Source organism: Sesamum indicum, linkage group LG8 (assembly GCF_026168435.1).
Source record: "Sesamum indicum cultivar Baizhima isolate 11 linkage group LG8, ASM2616843v1, whole genome shotgun sequence".
Classification (NCBI taxonomy): Eukaryota; Viridiplantae; Streptophyta; class Magnoliopsida; order Lamiales; family Pedaliaceae; genus Sesamum; species Sesamum indicum.
The window spans coordinates 29395015-29409099 of record NC_142664.1 but is presented as its reverse complement, the minus strand read 5'-3'; the positions used below and the strand labels follow the sequence as shown (position 1 = coordinate 29409099).

Sequence of the window (14085 nt, the reverse complement as noted above, 5' to 3'; positions counted from 1 at the left end):
TAATTATCACATTTTATTAAGTATTTATGTGGGAGAGAAGATATAAAAATATATCCACTTCAAGTGCCAAGTTATTCTTTAGTGCCACATGTGATAAATTAGACCGTGAACAAAATTAGTGGACATAATTAAGAATATCCTTTCGTTATTTGAAAAATTATAAATACTATATTGATGCCTTATGAAATTTTGTAATCCTTGAATAGAAGTTGAGAATTGTCAATTTTACTCTTATTATAATTTTTTTTTAAAATAAAAAAATTATAAAAAATGGATGATATGGATGAAAAATTTTGAAAAAATAGTAAAATAAATATTCACTTAGATCATAAAAAAATCACAAAATTTAAAAAAATAAATAAAACTATAATTTATAAGGATATTTTTTTGTATCAACTTATTATCTTTTGCCATATGTGATCATTTTTTTATATTAAAAAAATATCACATATTGTGCATATATAAAAAATATCACATCACATAACTATTAAATATTATATGTGCATTGCATATGATGTCTTTTGAAAAAAAAAACAGTTATAAATGATAAAATATAAAATTTTATAAAATTAAAATAATAATCGACATAGAAAAATAAAATACTAAAATATAAAAATAATTAATAATTCAGATGACAAAATATAATTATCCGATTCATCAATTACTCCTTTACAAACAAGTAAATTTCATAAATTTAAGGGCCATAAGGTCTTTCACACGCAGAAGGCAGCACCCAGCAGTAATAATTACGTTTACAGATGTATTTCAACCTCGGTTAAAAAAACTGGTTCTCTGTTCATGCGTAACAGTTACCTAAGGGGCAGTAAAAGACCTTCATCACACTCCAATCTCGTAATTCTAACACAAATTTTGACGAATCAAAATTTGTTTCCGTTGCATTAAAGAAATTGCTATCGTTGTAAATTTACTTTGTATTTTGTTTCTCTTCGTTAAATTCGTTATTGTTTGATCCGGATTTTCAGTATCGTATATACATATATATGTACCCTTGAATCTTGGGATCTTTAAGAAGGTTCTCTTTCACTATCGTATAAGGCATTCAGTAGCCCCGCCGTTTTCTACACCCGCATTATTGGACTTCGAGGTAATTTTGGTTTATTTGATGGATTTTTGTTTGGCTTTGATGGGGAGTTGTCTGCCAAATTGGGAATCCTGTAGTTCATAACTTCGAATATTAATTCACGTTTTATCTGGATTAAATGCTGTCCATTTTTGCTATTAAATTAATGGTTTCCGTTGGATGAGTGTAGGGCTTTGGTGGTTTTTATGGAATAACCGTTTTCTTTCTCTCTCTCTCTCTCTGTTTTTTTATAATGCTGGGTTACGTAATTCTCTTATTACAAGCTTTTGTGATTAGCAATGCATATTCATTTATGATTCGGAATTGGAATAGGGAATTCTGTAATCCGTTTTTATAATTTATTTGTGTTCACATTGATGAGGAAATTCTAGTCCATACTCAGATTTGACAAACTGAAGCAATCACTGGCGGAAGGATGTAGAGTTTTGTATGCGAGTGATGCATATCCCAAAGGAAGCAACCAGTAACTAATCAAGTACAATTGCAAGTGAAACACGATTTATTGGGTTGTCCTGGATCATGTCTGGCAACAAATTATTTAATGTAGCCAGAATGGGCAAATTTATGGGGAAAAGTTACAGTATGTAATTGCAGCAGAAATTCTTCCTTAGATTTTCTACAAAAAATTAGAAGAAGTTAAGGTAGAAAAGGAAAAAGTTACATTGCCTTTCATATATGTTTCTGCATTTTCATTTTTAAGTGATGGGCTAAAACACTTTCCTAGGGGGCCAATGTATCTGTCTGCTGTTGAGGCAAATATATCGGGTATTATTACGTTGTGGATTGAATGCAACTGCTGTTCCCTGTGTGTGTGCGTGCAAAGTCTAGTTGATCTCTTGCTGTTATTGTGTCCTTCCCTTAAGTGAATTTTCCATAATCAAGATCATATTTGGAATTTTGGATGCTATAGATGTTAAGTAACCTCTGAAGATTTAAAATATTTTTTCTTTGTATTTCTTGTTGTCATCTAGTTTGCTGGTGGAATATGCTGAAGGGAGTGACCCATCAATGTGCTTTTAGTTCATTGTAATTATATATTGCAAGAAGTATGACAGACCATTTGTGGTTCAACTTGGATGGATTTATTGAATATATTTTACAGTTTGTGAGAAACATTTATTGGTTTACGTCCTTAAGTTGGTTGGTTTTCATGGATGCAATGGTTTATTGGCAGACCATTGGGCGGTTCAACTTGGATTGGATTTATTGAATATATTTTAGAGTTTGATGAGAAACATTTATTGCTTTACGTCCTTATGTTGGTTTGGTTCCATGGATGCAATGGTTATTTTTCAGCTTGCCTCATTTACTTGTCATATTTCTGATCTTATTGCCACATGGAGATTTGTTTTAACTTCCATCTCCTCTCAAGTTCATAAATTCAAACTCCAGGGGAGGTTATACTATGGGGTTGATGAAATTTTTTGAATTGTGCAATGAAGAACAGGACAATGCTCACTTTCTGTTCAACATCCCTGCATGACTGGTTTTACTAAAAATATGGAGCAGTATTTAGAACTAATTGAGTCAATTTACAATTTCAGTTTAAATAGTATATTCGTCATGTGAAGCCATTCTCTTAAAGCTTGGAACTTACTACTTATCTGGTTGGCATTACATGGTGATGTTGAATTCACATCTATTTTGGTCTTCCAAAAATTATAGTTCGGTATCTTCTAGAATTGACTTGATCAAATCAATTTTGATTGCATTATTAGTTTTTGATGCCCGTTATACTTCATGGCTTGTCATTTTTGCTTCTTGACTTAGATGAAAGAGACTAAAGATGGTCAGAGGACTGGTAGGATTTCTAAATCGCCATCGACCGACTCCCATCCACTTGTTCTTGATATTGATGACTTTAAGGTGAGGCCCGCAGAGAGTGCTTTGGAGTGTATGTGTGTGTTATTGCCTCTAAATGAATTTTATCCTTGTAGCTAATTATGCTATGTGGTTATTTGTATAATGTAGGGCGACTTCTCATTCGATGCGTTGTTTGGCAACTTAGTTAATGAGCTGCTGCCATCTTATTTAGATGAAGAAACAGAAACATCCGAAGGACTTGGTGCGAATGATACTATGCCAGCTGGTCATGTGCGAACTCACTCTGATGCTGGAAAAGCATCACAAGGAATATCAAGCCCACTGTTTCCTGAAGTAGATGCTCTTTTATCTTTGTTTAAGAATTCATCTATACAGTTGATTGATCTTAGGAAGCAGGTATAATTTCAGCTTTGTGGTGCTTTTTCTCTTTTGCATTGTACAAGTACAACACCTCATCACCTTTCTAATCTTGATGCCTCCCAAAAGATTGATAAGAAACTCAACAATCTCAAGAATGAAGTTGCCACCCAAGACTCTAAGCACCGCAAGACACTTTCCGAGGTTAGTTAGCTGAGACTATGTAGATGTTCCATATTTTCTGCTGAATACATAGTGGAGTGCATGTTGTAGAGTGATAATCATCAAATCTTTCTGCTTATTTCAATTTATGAGTGCAAGTATAAATCTGCTAACAGTTTTTGTTTCTTGTTCTGTGGGTGATCTGCAGCTGGAAAAAGGAGTCGATGGCTTGTTTGATAGTTTTGCAAGGTTGGATTCACGCATATCAAGTGTTGGTCAAACTGCTGCTAAGATAGGTGACCATCTGCAGGTAAACCTTGGGTCGTGCTGAAAATTTCCAGATTCTTGTGTTTATTATGATTCATTCCTTTGCTATTGTTTGTTGGATATAAAAACAGTTTGTACTGTGTAAATCTATCTGCACTTTCATGCTGATGCTTTCTTTGCCAACAGCACTGCTAATACATTTCTTGGCCAAACTATGGGTTAATTTAAGATCTTACATTTTATCTATCTAATGCTTTATTGTCAGAGTGCAGATGCCCAGCGAGAAACTGCCAGTCAGACAATAGATCTTATTAAGGTAAACTTTTTATAATTAGGTTAAAAAATTACCTATAATTATCTCTGAGTGATGATTAGCTGAACAAAATGCCTCTTGTATAGCATTAAATAGATTTATCCTGCAGTACTTGATGGAGTTCAATAGCAGTCCTGGTGACTTAATGGAACTTTCACCTCTATTTTCTGATGATAGTCGGGTAGCTGAGGCAGCTTCAATTGCACAAAAATTGAGTAAGATGAACGTTTTCGTAATTGTTGTGCATACTGTTTGTCTTAATTAGTAACCGAGTTACTGTTGTTACTAGAAAAAGGTACAGGACAGAGTCATTAATGTTGCCCAACTAATTCTGCATGTGATTTTTATATACTTAGAGTACGAATACTGTTTTATCTTTATAGTAAAGTTTTAACTTACAAGTATATGCCACTTTTATTGTCCCTCTTCTACAATTTGCCACACTTCTGTTTGATTTTATTTTTGTTCCCCCCCCCTTTTTTGGCAATAGCAAATCAATTGTATGTATAATCTAAAATGTTTTGGATCTACAAATTTATTTTTATCTAGTTAAGGGGGTCAACAGACCGCCTTGAAGTCCATGCGATGGTGTGTATAAAAGAAAATTGAGATGCCAAACAGGTCTAGAATTGATAATGTTACTGAATAATTTGTGAACTTGATTTGCCTCTTGAATGACATTTTTTGTCATTTTTTGTGAGTTAGGAAACTTCTGGTATATGTTCAGAACCTAAAGATATTTAAGAAAATATTTATATGCTAACAATAAGTGTTATTACAAATGAATATGATATTGATACAATTTAGCTTGTAGAGGGACTGGGATTTGGCCTCCTCTTAATGAGCTGTAAGCTAAGGACTTTCTTTCTTTGATTTCAAAAGCATGAAGAGTTTGGTAACAAAGTTAAGTTTAGGATCATTTGCTGAGGAGGATATTGGAAGAAAAGGCATGGCTGTATCATCAGTTATGGGGAATGCAACAGCCAGCAGAGGATTGGAAGTTGCGGTTGGTAACCTCCAAGAGTACTGCAATGGTATGATATGCCTTATTTATTGCTTGACTTCATAGTTAATGGTAAAACACCAGAAGAACTAATATTTGCACTGCCATTCACATGGATTTTTTTTGGGATGCTTGTATGCAAATCCAAGTACTCAACATATTTTAACATATAACTAAATTTTCTTTCGTAAAAAGAAAATTTTCATTACACTGATTCTAACTATGGCCAAGTCTCATTTTTTCTATCTGAAACTTGATTCATGTCTACATCTAACTTGCATAATGATGTAAGGTTTACTCTATAGTAGTTGTATGGGACTAGTGATTCGGCAGTTATCTACCAGTTAAGAATGCAAACAAGTATGTTTACTATGATCCTTCAAACAACTCCCAGTGTGTAAATAATGTAATAAAGACTCTTCATAGTTATTTTCTGGATGTAAAAGATTGCTTTATGTTGTAATGTAGCTAAGTTGATGACAATTTTCTTGAATACTGGTATCTCATCTTCTGGTTCAAGTTCCATCACAGGATGTTGATCTTTGTATTGTTTGCTGCCGACAAAAAACTTCTCTTGTATTTGTCTGTTTCAAATCTTTAATTCTTGAGAATTAAGAGCATAGCTAGACCCTCTTTCGTAGTAATAAGGTCTAAATAAATAAGCAGAACAGATAATAACTTTGAATTTTACCACAGAGAGCCTTATTAAATTTACATCAGTATTTGGAATCAACAAATTCCATATTGATCAATTCGACAAAATCAACTGAAGTTTCTGGGATGTCGATGAGGCTTGCACAGCAGGTTACATTTCAGCATCATAGTTCAATTGTCATGAATGGACAAGTTATTCATTACTTCACATTTAAGGTAGCCAGTGAATTATGTTAAAACAACTCGAGATTCTGCAGCAATATTTGGTCATAGAATTGCATCTGTTATGCCCGAGGATGTGCCAATTAGTTTATTTCATGTGCTTACATGTTTTAAACGTTGTTTTGTTCGCATTATTTAGCCAAGACCTAGGAATACTATCTTACATAATTCTATTTGGCTGGCAGATAATGTATTTCTTCTGGATTGAGAATTCATGTTATTATGAGTTTTTTTTTGAAGCAATCACTATTAAAAGTTTACATATCTAAGGCCCAGTACTTAATATCAAAAGCTCGAAATACAATGTCCATTGCCCAAACAAATTTAACTGGATGAATCTTGTTTCTTGCATGTCTTTACTTATTTTGGATATTGTTTGCTTTAGTAAAAAATGACAGTTCTTTTTCTTCATATGCGTGTGCAGAACTGGAAAATAGATTGTTGGCCAGATTTGATTCTGCCTCGCAAAGAAAGGAGTTGTCTACAATGGCAGAATGCGCAAAGATTTTGTCACAAGTAATGTATTTGATTTTAACTGGCAGATCTCTGGCCATGATGTTTGCATGTATCCAAGGTTCATGTTTAGTAAATACAACAATATTTGTGACTGAGGAGAAACAGCAGCAGCATCTTTTAGGACTCAATAGTTGTAAAGATGAGGCCATTTGATATAGTTCCTCTATTGCTGGCAATTTTATTTCTGTTTGTGGACTTTATTTCCCCTTCTTTGGAGCAGGCGGCATACTTTGCCAACTTACTATAGTTGCCTTTACATAGGTTGTGTTTCGGCGAGCATTCCCTCAGATATGCTTAATCTCTTCAATCTTTTCTTTGGTGATAGAAGTAAAAATCATAAGAAAATGTTATTTACCAATTTACATTCTATTTCCTCCTTTTCACTATTAATTTTGCAATTCAGTTTAACAGGGGTACCAGTGCTATGCAACACTATGTGGGGTTACGTCCAATGTTTGATTTGGAGGTCATGAATGCTGATGCCCAAATGGTTCTTGGTGACCCTGGTTCTCAGCCTAGTCCTAGCAATGTGGCCCATGGGCTCTCTTCATTATACAAGGACATTACAGGTTTGAACAACTGCACTTCATCTGATGGGAGTTGGTATTGAAATGTCCCTTTGATTTAGTATAACTGGTTTGCAGATACTGTACGGAAAGAGTCAGCAACAATAACAGCAGTATTTCCTTCCCCAAATGATGTCATGTCAATATTGATTCAGGTACTCCCTGGGACTGATTGTTGCATTCCATTTGGTCCTGAGCTCTCATAGTTTCCTGTCACTTTAACATAATTGTCTTAATGGGATGCTGGAGGAGGCTCCTTTTGAAATGTTTCTGTGGAGTAATTAGTGTGCGTCAGAAAAAACTGATGTTGGAAAATTTAACAAACTAGATATTAAAGTGATGATTAAAAGTAAGATCTAACAAGAAAACAACCCTGGAATCTCAATACTCTAGAGAAACACCTATGAATCTCTCTAAGTCCTAGTAATTTCTTTTGGACGAACCAAATGGGTTTGGCACCAATATTTTCTGCATGACATTGAGGCTTCAATTTGTTAACTCCTGAATCCCCATTTCTACTTGCACAAGAAAAGGTTATAAACTCTTTTCTGAATAATTGTTTCACCTAAAATTGATTACTGCCTGATCCCAACTATGACCTTTAAGTTCTGAGAAAGCAATATTCTGAAAAAAAAAACAAAAGCAATTTCAACTGGGAAAGTATTAAAATACTGCAATCGTGCATTTTGGATTAGGAAAGTTACCTGACCACACTTTCAATTATTCAATTGCTTCTCTTATAGCTGAAGTAATAGAACACTTACTAATATGGAAAATTAAGCAACTCGATAATAATACTTAATGTTATTAAAATGACTGAGTCCATCCAATTCTTCCAAAATGAAACAGCATCAAATTAAGTAAGATTACCCTTGTTTCTTCTATTATACGTACCCAGAGAGAACACTTTATTGCTTTTGCATTGTTATGTTCTGATATAGTGATTTTGAGATTTTTTTGGTATGCAGCGCGTGATGGAAGACCGAGTTCCAAAACTTCTTGAGAGGCTACTGGTGAATCCATCTCTTGCTCATCCACCTCCCATGGAAGAAGGCGGACTTATATTAGTGAGTTCTATTTGTGGCTAGTAAATGCAATTATGTATTCATTAAAATTACTAATAGTTCTTTTACACAATACCCTCAGTTCCTTAGAATGCTAGCAGTGGCATATGAGAAGACACTGGACCTTGCTAGAGATTTAAGTGCCATTGGGTGCGGTGACTTGGATGTTGAAGGTAAAAATTGTGAACTTGTTCATATTTCTTCAAGTCAGATGGCTTTCCGTCTGAAGTATTATTTTTGCTGTGGCATGGTACCTTCTTCAATATGCGTTAACACAAAATAAATTGATTCTCCTAGTTGATGCAGAAGATGATTTAATTTGTCTTGGGTATGTTCTTCAACACAAAATGAATTTAATTCTCCTGATGATACAGAAGAAGATTTATTTGTCTGCTTGGTTGTACAAAGCTAGGGAAAGAGCTCACTAAGCAACCCGTCAATCGGTACAAAATTAGTCTCTTCAAGAATCAACCTGGATAGGATTGGAGACAAGATACTGAAGAGATATTTCCATGTAAATAAAGAAAGAAACTAAAGGACACTTGTCTATTCTTTTTCCCATAAAACCAGAAAATATAAGAAAAAATCCAAGTCAAGGAGACCTCTAATCAAAACTGTTGACAGTGGGCTGGCATCTTTTTGATCGTGTGGCTTCACAAGGCTCAGCTCTTTCTGGAATATTATTGCTTTATGCTGAATGGCACTTTGTGCTTTTTACAGAATTGGTCTATAAACATATATCTTTACTTGTTTTATTTCTTTATACAGGCTTAACGGAGGCTTTATTTCTTCCCTACAAAGATGTATACATAGAGTATGAACAGGCTTCACTTAAGCAACTCTATAAAGCAAAGGTGTGCCAGAAAACTATTTATCTTCATTTTTACCCTTCTCATGTTCTTTCAAATAAAGAGCTGCTTCCTGACCTGGCAGCTGCTACAACAAATAATATGCTCGCTTCATGAATTCTTTCCAAATAAAATATTTGCATGAATCATACAGATGGAGGAACTGCGTGCTGAAAACCAGCAAGCCTCTGAATCATCAGGGACAATTGGGCGATCAAAGGGAGCTTCCATAGCATCTTCTCAACAGCAAATATCCGTAAGTGTGGTGACCGAGTTTGTACGTTGGAACGAAGAAGCCATATCCAGATGTTCTTTGTTTTCATCACAGGTATCCTGATTAATGTGTTTGTTTTTCTGAAGTAAATGATTATACCATGACATTTCTGAGTGAGAATTGGTGGAAAGTATCCTTGAGTTCTACCAATCAATTCAGGTTGGATAGGAACACAATAAAATTTTCAAACCAGATTATACACATTTGATTGAGATGCAGGACTCTTGGGTATCATATTTGCCATTCATCATCTTCAAATGTTATGCTTCTGTGGCCTCTGGGTGGGACTTTTCCTTTTTCTGTTTTTTTTGGGGAGGGGTGGGGGGTGGGGGGGAATAACATAGAGTTTATCTAGAAGTAATCACATGAATATTGATATCACTTCATAGCATGTGTTAATACCTTACATATTACTTTCTTGCTATCATGCAGCCTGCTACCCTTGCAGCCAAGGTACGGGTTGTTTTCACTTGCCTTTTGGACCAGGTGAGTTCATCGGTCTCTTTCTGTATTTTGATATTTCTTTTTCTTGTATGTGCAACAAATAACTATTTTTTGGTCCCATCTCCTATCTCCTTTCCTTCTTCAGGTCTGTCAATATATAACAGAAGGCCTTGAAAGAGCCCGGGACAGTCTGACTGAAGCAGCAGCGTTAAGGGAACGGTTTCTTCTGGGAACTAGCGTCAGTCGAAGAGTAGCTGCTGCAGCTGCTTCTGCAGTAATCACTTGATCATTTTAACTTTTTTGGGTATTTTTATTTGTTGCAGTAAGCTAGAGAAAATTAAGCTCTATAAACTTCTTTGTTGATAGGTCGGCCATAAACTGTTTTATATGAGACTTTAATTGGTAATATATAGGCAGAAGCTGCTGCTGCAGCTGGGGAAAGCAGTTTCAGGTCTTTTATGGTTGCGGTACAGCGGTGTGGAAGTAGTGTGGCTATTATTCAGCAAGTATGTTAATTTGCTTTTAGTTATATGTGTTTGATGTTTATTGTGTGATAAACTTCATTAAGAATAAACTCATGCCCTGCAGTACTTTGCCAACTCTATTTCCCGCTTGTTGCTACCTGTGGATGGTGCACATGCTGCTTCCTGTGAAGAAATGTCAACCGCAATGTCCAGAGCAGAAGCTACTGCTTACAAGGGGCTTCAGCAGTGCATTGAAACAGTGATGGCTGAGGTATGTTGAAGTTCTTTCTGAAGTCAACTCTTTGTTTAGTTACGAATTTGGTGGTTGATTGCACCAATTTTATTGGAAAATTTGACATCTTTCTCAAGCCTCTTTTCCAACTCCTTGGATTTGAGTAATAGATCCTTGAATTTCTTGAAGGTTGAGCGCCTGCTATCAGCTGAGCAAAAAGCCACAGATTATCGATCACCTGATGATGGCTTTGTTCCTGATCACCGACCCACAAATGCCTGCACTAGGTTGAATTTGCGTCATTTGAGTCTTCGGAATTCAGTTTGAAACTTGTTACCTGTAAAATTAATCAGAAATGTTCTTTTGGTGGCATGTTTTGTGAATTTATCATTTGATAGCTTCTAGATACCCATACTGGATGTCTTCATATTCCATTATCATATTCTCAGAGATGCCAAATATGAGGTTCTTGTATAATATTGTAGTGCTTACTTCTCTTTCAAATGTCAGGGTCGTTGCTTATCTTTCCCGGGTGCTTGAGGCTGCTTTCACATCTCTTGAAGGTCTTAACAAACAAGCATTCCTCACTGAACTGGTATGGAGATTTCCTCTTAAGCATTTATCTTCTGATAGCTCCCATGGCTTCGAGGAAGTTATAATGTGTTGAATTTTTCTTACTTAACTTTGACATGTCTAACTTTTTTGTTGAAACAATTAGCTGTGACATAATTACAGCAATAATTGCTTTTGCCATTCTTCAGAAAAATGTTTACTTTATGTACATTAACAGAAGTAGGTCCATAAATTGATTTTACGAATCATAACTTTGCACCTAATAAAAATCATAACTAAAACTAAATGTTCTGTAAACGGTCTCAGTTGAAGCAAGCTTTTGTACAATCAGTTTATAATAAATCCTGCAACATAAGGGGGATTCAACGTGGAATATATGACACGTGGGTCTAAGCGTTTCTCCCTGTATTTGCTGTACTTGCATATTGCATCTATAAGTTTATTCATAATGTGTTTTCTATATTCATATCTGCATGCATCTACTTGATCATGGTTTTTGCATGGTGTGAGTTTTGTGTCTAAGGATTATGTGTGCGTGACCATCTGGGGTTCCCTTGCGAGCAATGCTCCACAGAGCTGATAGGAAAGAAATAGGAAATTTCAAGGTAACACTGGCTCTGAAGGAGTTAAGAAGATGATGGAAAATGACTTACTGAGAATATTGTGAGCAATTGGAAACAAAGGCATCAACTGGTAAACAGAGAGATTATTAGAATCCAATATCACCTGTCTCAAGGAGTCAATGAAGAAGTGAGACAGCATTTCTTTACCTGAAATATTTGACTACTAGCAAAATCAAAGTGAGTAAACAAAAAAAAAGTAGAATGAAATATATCAAAACCTGAAGGATACATTTTAATAGGAATAACTATATCTATTATGAACCACAATTTTTAAACAACATGCTTTTTAATTATAAGAAAACAACTTTAGCTTGATTTTACAGGAATGTTCTTTGTCTTGACAATGTTAAGATATAGTCAATTTCTATAAGCTTCGTAATTGAAAACTATGAAACATTTAGACAAGAAAACATATTTGTATAAATTTTCTATTTTTTTAACTTTAAACCATAACCTATGGATCAAAGCGAAGGTTCTCTCTTTCATGAATTGTGAGGTGAAACTGTAGATTGATGTTGACCAGCGTCTTGAGTTGGTTATAGTGGGAGCTTTATTTACCATTTGATGTTTTAGCCAAAGGTCAGTGACTGAATCATAAATACGGTACTCTTGGACATTCTGCAGTGGTATTATAATGGGATTGAACTGTAATTATGGGTTGATTGTTACAGGGGAATCGCTTCCACAAGGGGCTGGTGAATCATTGGCAGAAGTTCACTTTCAACCCGAGGTATTTCTTGATCTATGTTTTCATTGGTAACATGCGTCTCTGGTGGTAATGTATATGTTTAATGATGTGGTCTTCATGACTCCTGGCCAATGAATTTTGGAGCATATCTGATGGTAATGTACATGCTTAATGATGTTCACTTTCAACAGAGCTGCATCTCTGGTGGTAATGCACATGTTTAATGATGCGCCCTTCATGACTCCTTGGCAATGAATTTTGGAGCATCACTTTTATTCATTAACTTTTCCGTCATGTTCAATCCGTAGCTCCAATTTACCTCTTTACATGTATTTAGTTCTGAAAGCATATAAATGACCAAGTGATTGGATTTGCAATTCTTGTGTTCTATCATTTGCTGATCAACTTCTGTGTTCGTTGATGTCTAAGTTATAATGTAATTTTCCTCTATCGAAATAGAGAGTTTCCTTTAAAATCACTTGTGCAAAGCCTATACTCAGTTTGAAAGCCAACTTTTAGGACTGAAGTGGGCTCTTATTTCTGACTACGAGTGTTAACTACAACTTACCAAGGTTTGTTGGTTTCTATTCGAACCATCATGCTCTCTAGAATATATTTATCAATCAATAGAATGGGATGGAAATATTACAGTAAAATTCTGACTGTCCTTTGTCCTTGGGAATCTCGGGGGCCCCTATCAAACTTGTAGAAATTAACTTCACCTCTCATTCTTTTTCGTCTTTCCTTTTTGAGTTTCTCTGCTTATATTCTTAACTGTCTTTTTACAATGTAACTTCTGCAGTGGAGGGCTGCGCCTTAAGCGTGATATAACAGAATATGGGGAATTTGTTCGTCGTTTCAATGCTCCCACATTAGATGAGAAGTTTGAGTTGCTGGGCATGTGAGTATATTTTTTTGGTAAATTTTCAATCTTTCTTTATCCAACAAAGAAAAAAGGAAGCGATCTTGATCCATGGGCATAATTTCTCTACAGCATGGCCAATGTCTTTATTGTTGCTCCTGAGAGTCTGTCAAGTCTGTTTGAGGGAACCCCAAGTATCCGGAAAGATGCACAAAGGTCTGGCTATTGTCTATTCTTCTCTACTAAACATAGCTTAATTATGTCTTGGTTCACAGCATTTGTGTGCTTGTGTAAGTTCTTTTATGCTTTTCGGATGGAGATTGCCAGAATTCTGTCCAGTTACTGCAAAAATTTGTGAAAACTTTCTCATAAATACTGTGACTGAATGGCCACATTCCGCATTCATGCATTTTTGGCACTTTTATAATATTTGCTGATTTTGGGGGATGAAAATTAAACTTGAACTGGTTGCAAATTCAGGTTTATTCAGCTCAGAGACGACTACAAGAGTGCAAAACTGGCATCTAAACTCAGCTCCTTGTGGCCTAGCTAATTAATGCAGAAATCACTTGCACATTTGAAATAGGAGGTGTGACAGTTGATGAATGCAACTGCTATCCTCTTGCAGGATACGCGAACTGAAATTTGTTAGTGAACAAAACAGCCCTGCGTGCTGCATCTGGTTACTTCATTCAGGGACACGGTGATTATTTTTTTCACACACTTGAATCTTGACCAAAGTCTAATTCCCAAGTTTTGCTAATCTCAGGGTTGTATCTATTACGACATTTCTTAGGTTTTCTCCAGAGTTTGGTTTTACTCAAATGCCCAGAATACGGACAGTTAAGCCTGCTTCAAACCTGGAAAATACATCCAAGTAAAAAGCATTAACACATTCAAAGACACAGTGCCTAAAGAATATGCAGAAGGTGGTTGGTAGCGGGGGTGGGGTGGGGTTGGGTGTGGATGGGCGTGGGAATTAATAAAAACTTTCCCCAATTAGAAAGTAGGTCAGACAATTGTTTAG

At 35.5% G+C, this 14085-nt stretch overlaps 1 protein-coding gene across 1 annotated transcript; it reads left to right on the top strand.

Annotated features, from left to right (window-relative positions):
* Positions 1–751: 751 nt before the first annotated feature.
* On the top strand, positions 752–13821 carry LOC105169369 (exocyst complex component SEC10b). The gene is made up of 25 exons (XM_011089758.3): positions 752–1105; positions 2873–2968; positions 3074–3322; positions 3413–3487; positions 3654–3755; positions 3978–4028; positions 4135–4240; positions 4940–5059; positions 6329–6420; positions 6824–6989; positions 7065–7141; positions 7955–8053; positions 8133–8223; positions 8819–8904; positions 9053–9226; positions 9605–9658; positions 9762–9890; positions 10030–10122; positions 10205–10351; positions 10502–10599; positions 10823–10907; positions 12180–12238; positions 12999–13097; positions 13191–13274; positions 13539–13821. The coding sequence occupies exons 2-25, from the start codon at positions 2873–2875 to the stop codon at positions 13609–13611; spliced, it is 2505 nt and encodes an 834-aa protein (XP_011088060.1). The 5' UTR covers positions 752–1105; the 3' UTR covers positions 13612–13821.
* Positions 13822–14085: the final 264 nt, after the last annotated feature.

Bases quoted from the DNA above. Each gene is read 5' to 3' on its own strand.
- LOC105169369 (XM_011089758.3), top strand. From the start codon at position 2,873: ATGAAAGAGACTAAAGATGGTCAGAGGACTGGTAGGATTTCTAAATCG. The intron at 3,323-3,412 runs GTATAATTTCAG...GCCTCCCAAAAG, and splicing joins TGATTGATCTTAGGAAGCAG to ATTGATAAGAAACTCAACAA. The intron at 3,488-3,653 runs GTTAGTTAGCTG...GGTGATCTGCAG, and splicing joins ACCGCAAGACACTTTCCGAG to CTGGAAAAAGGAGTCGATGG.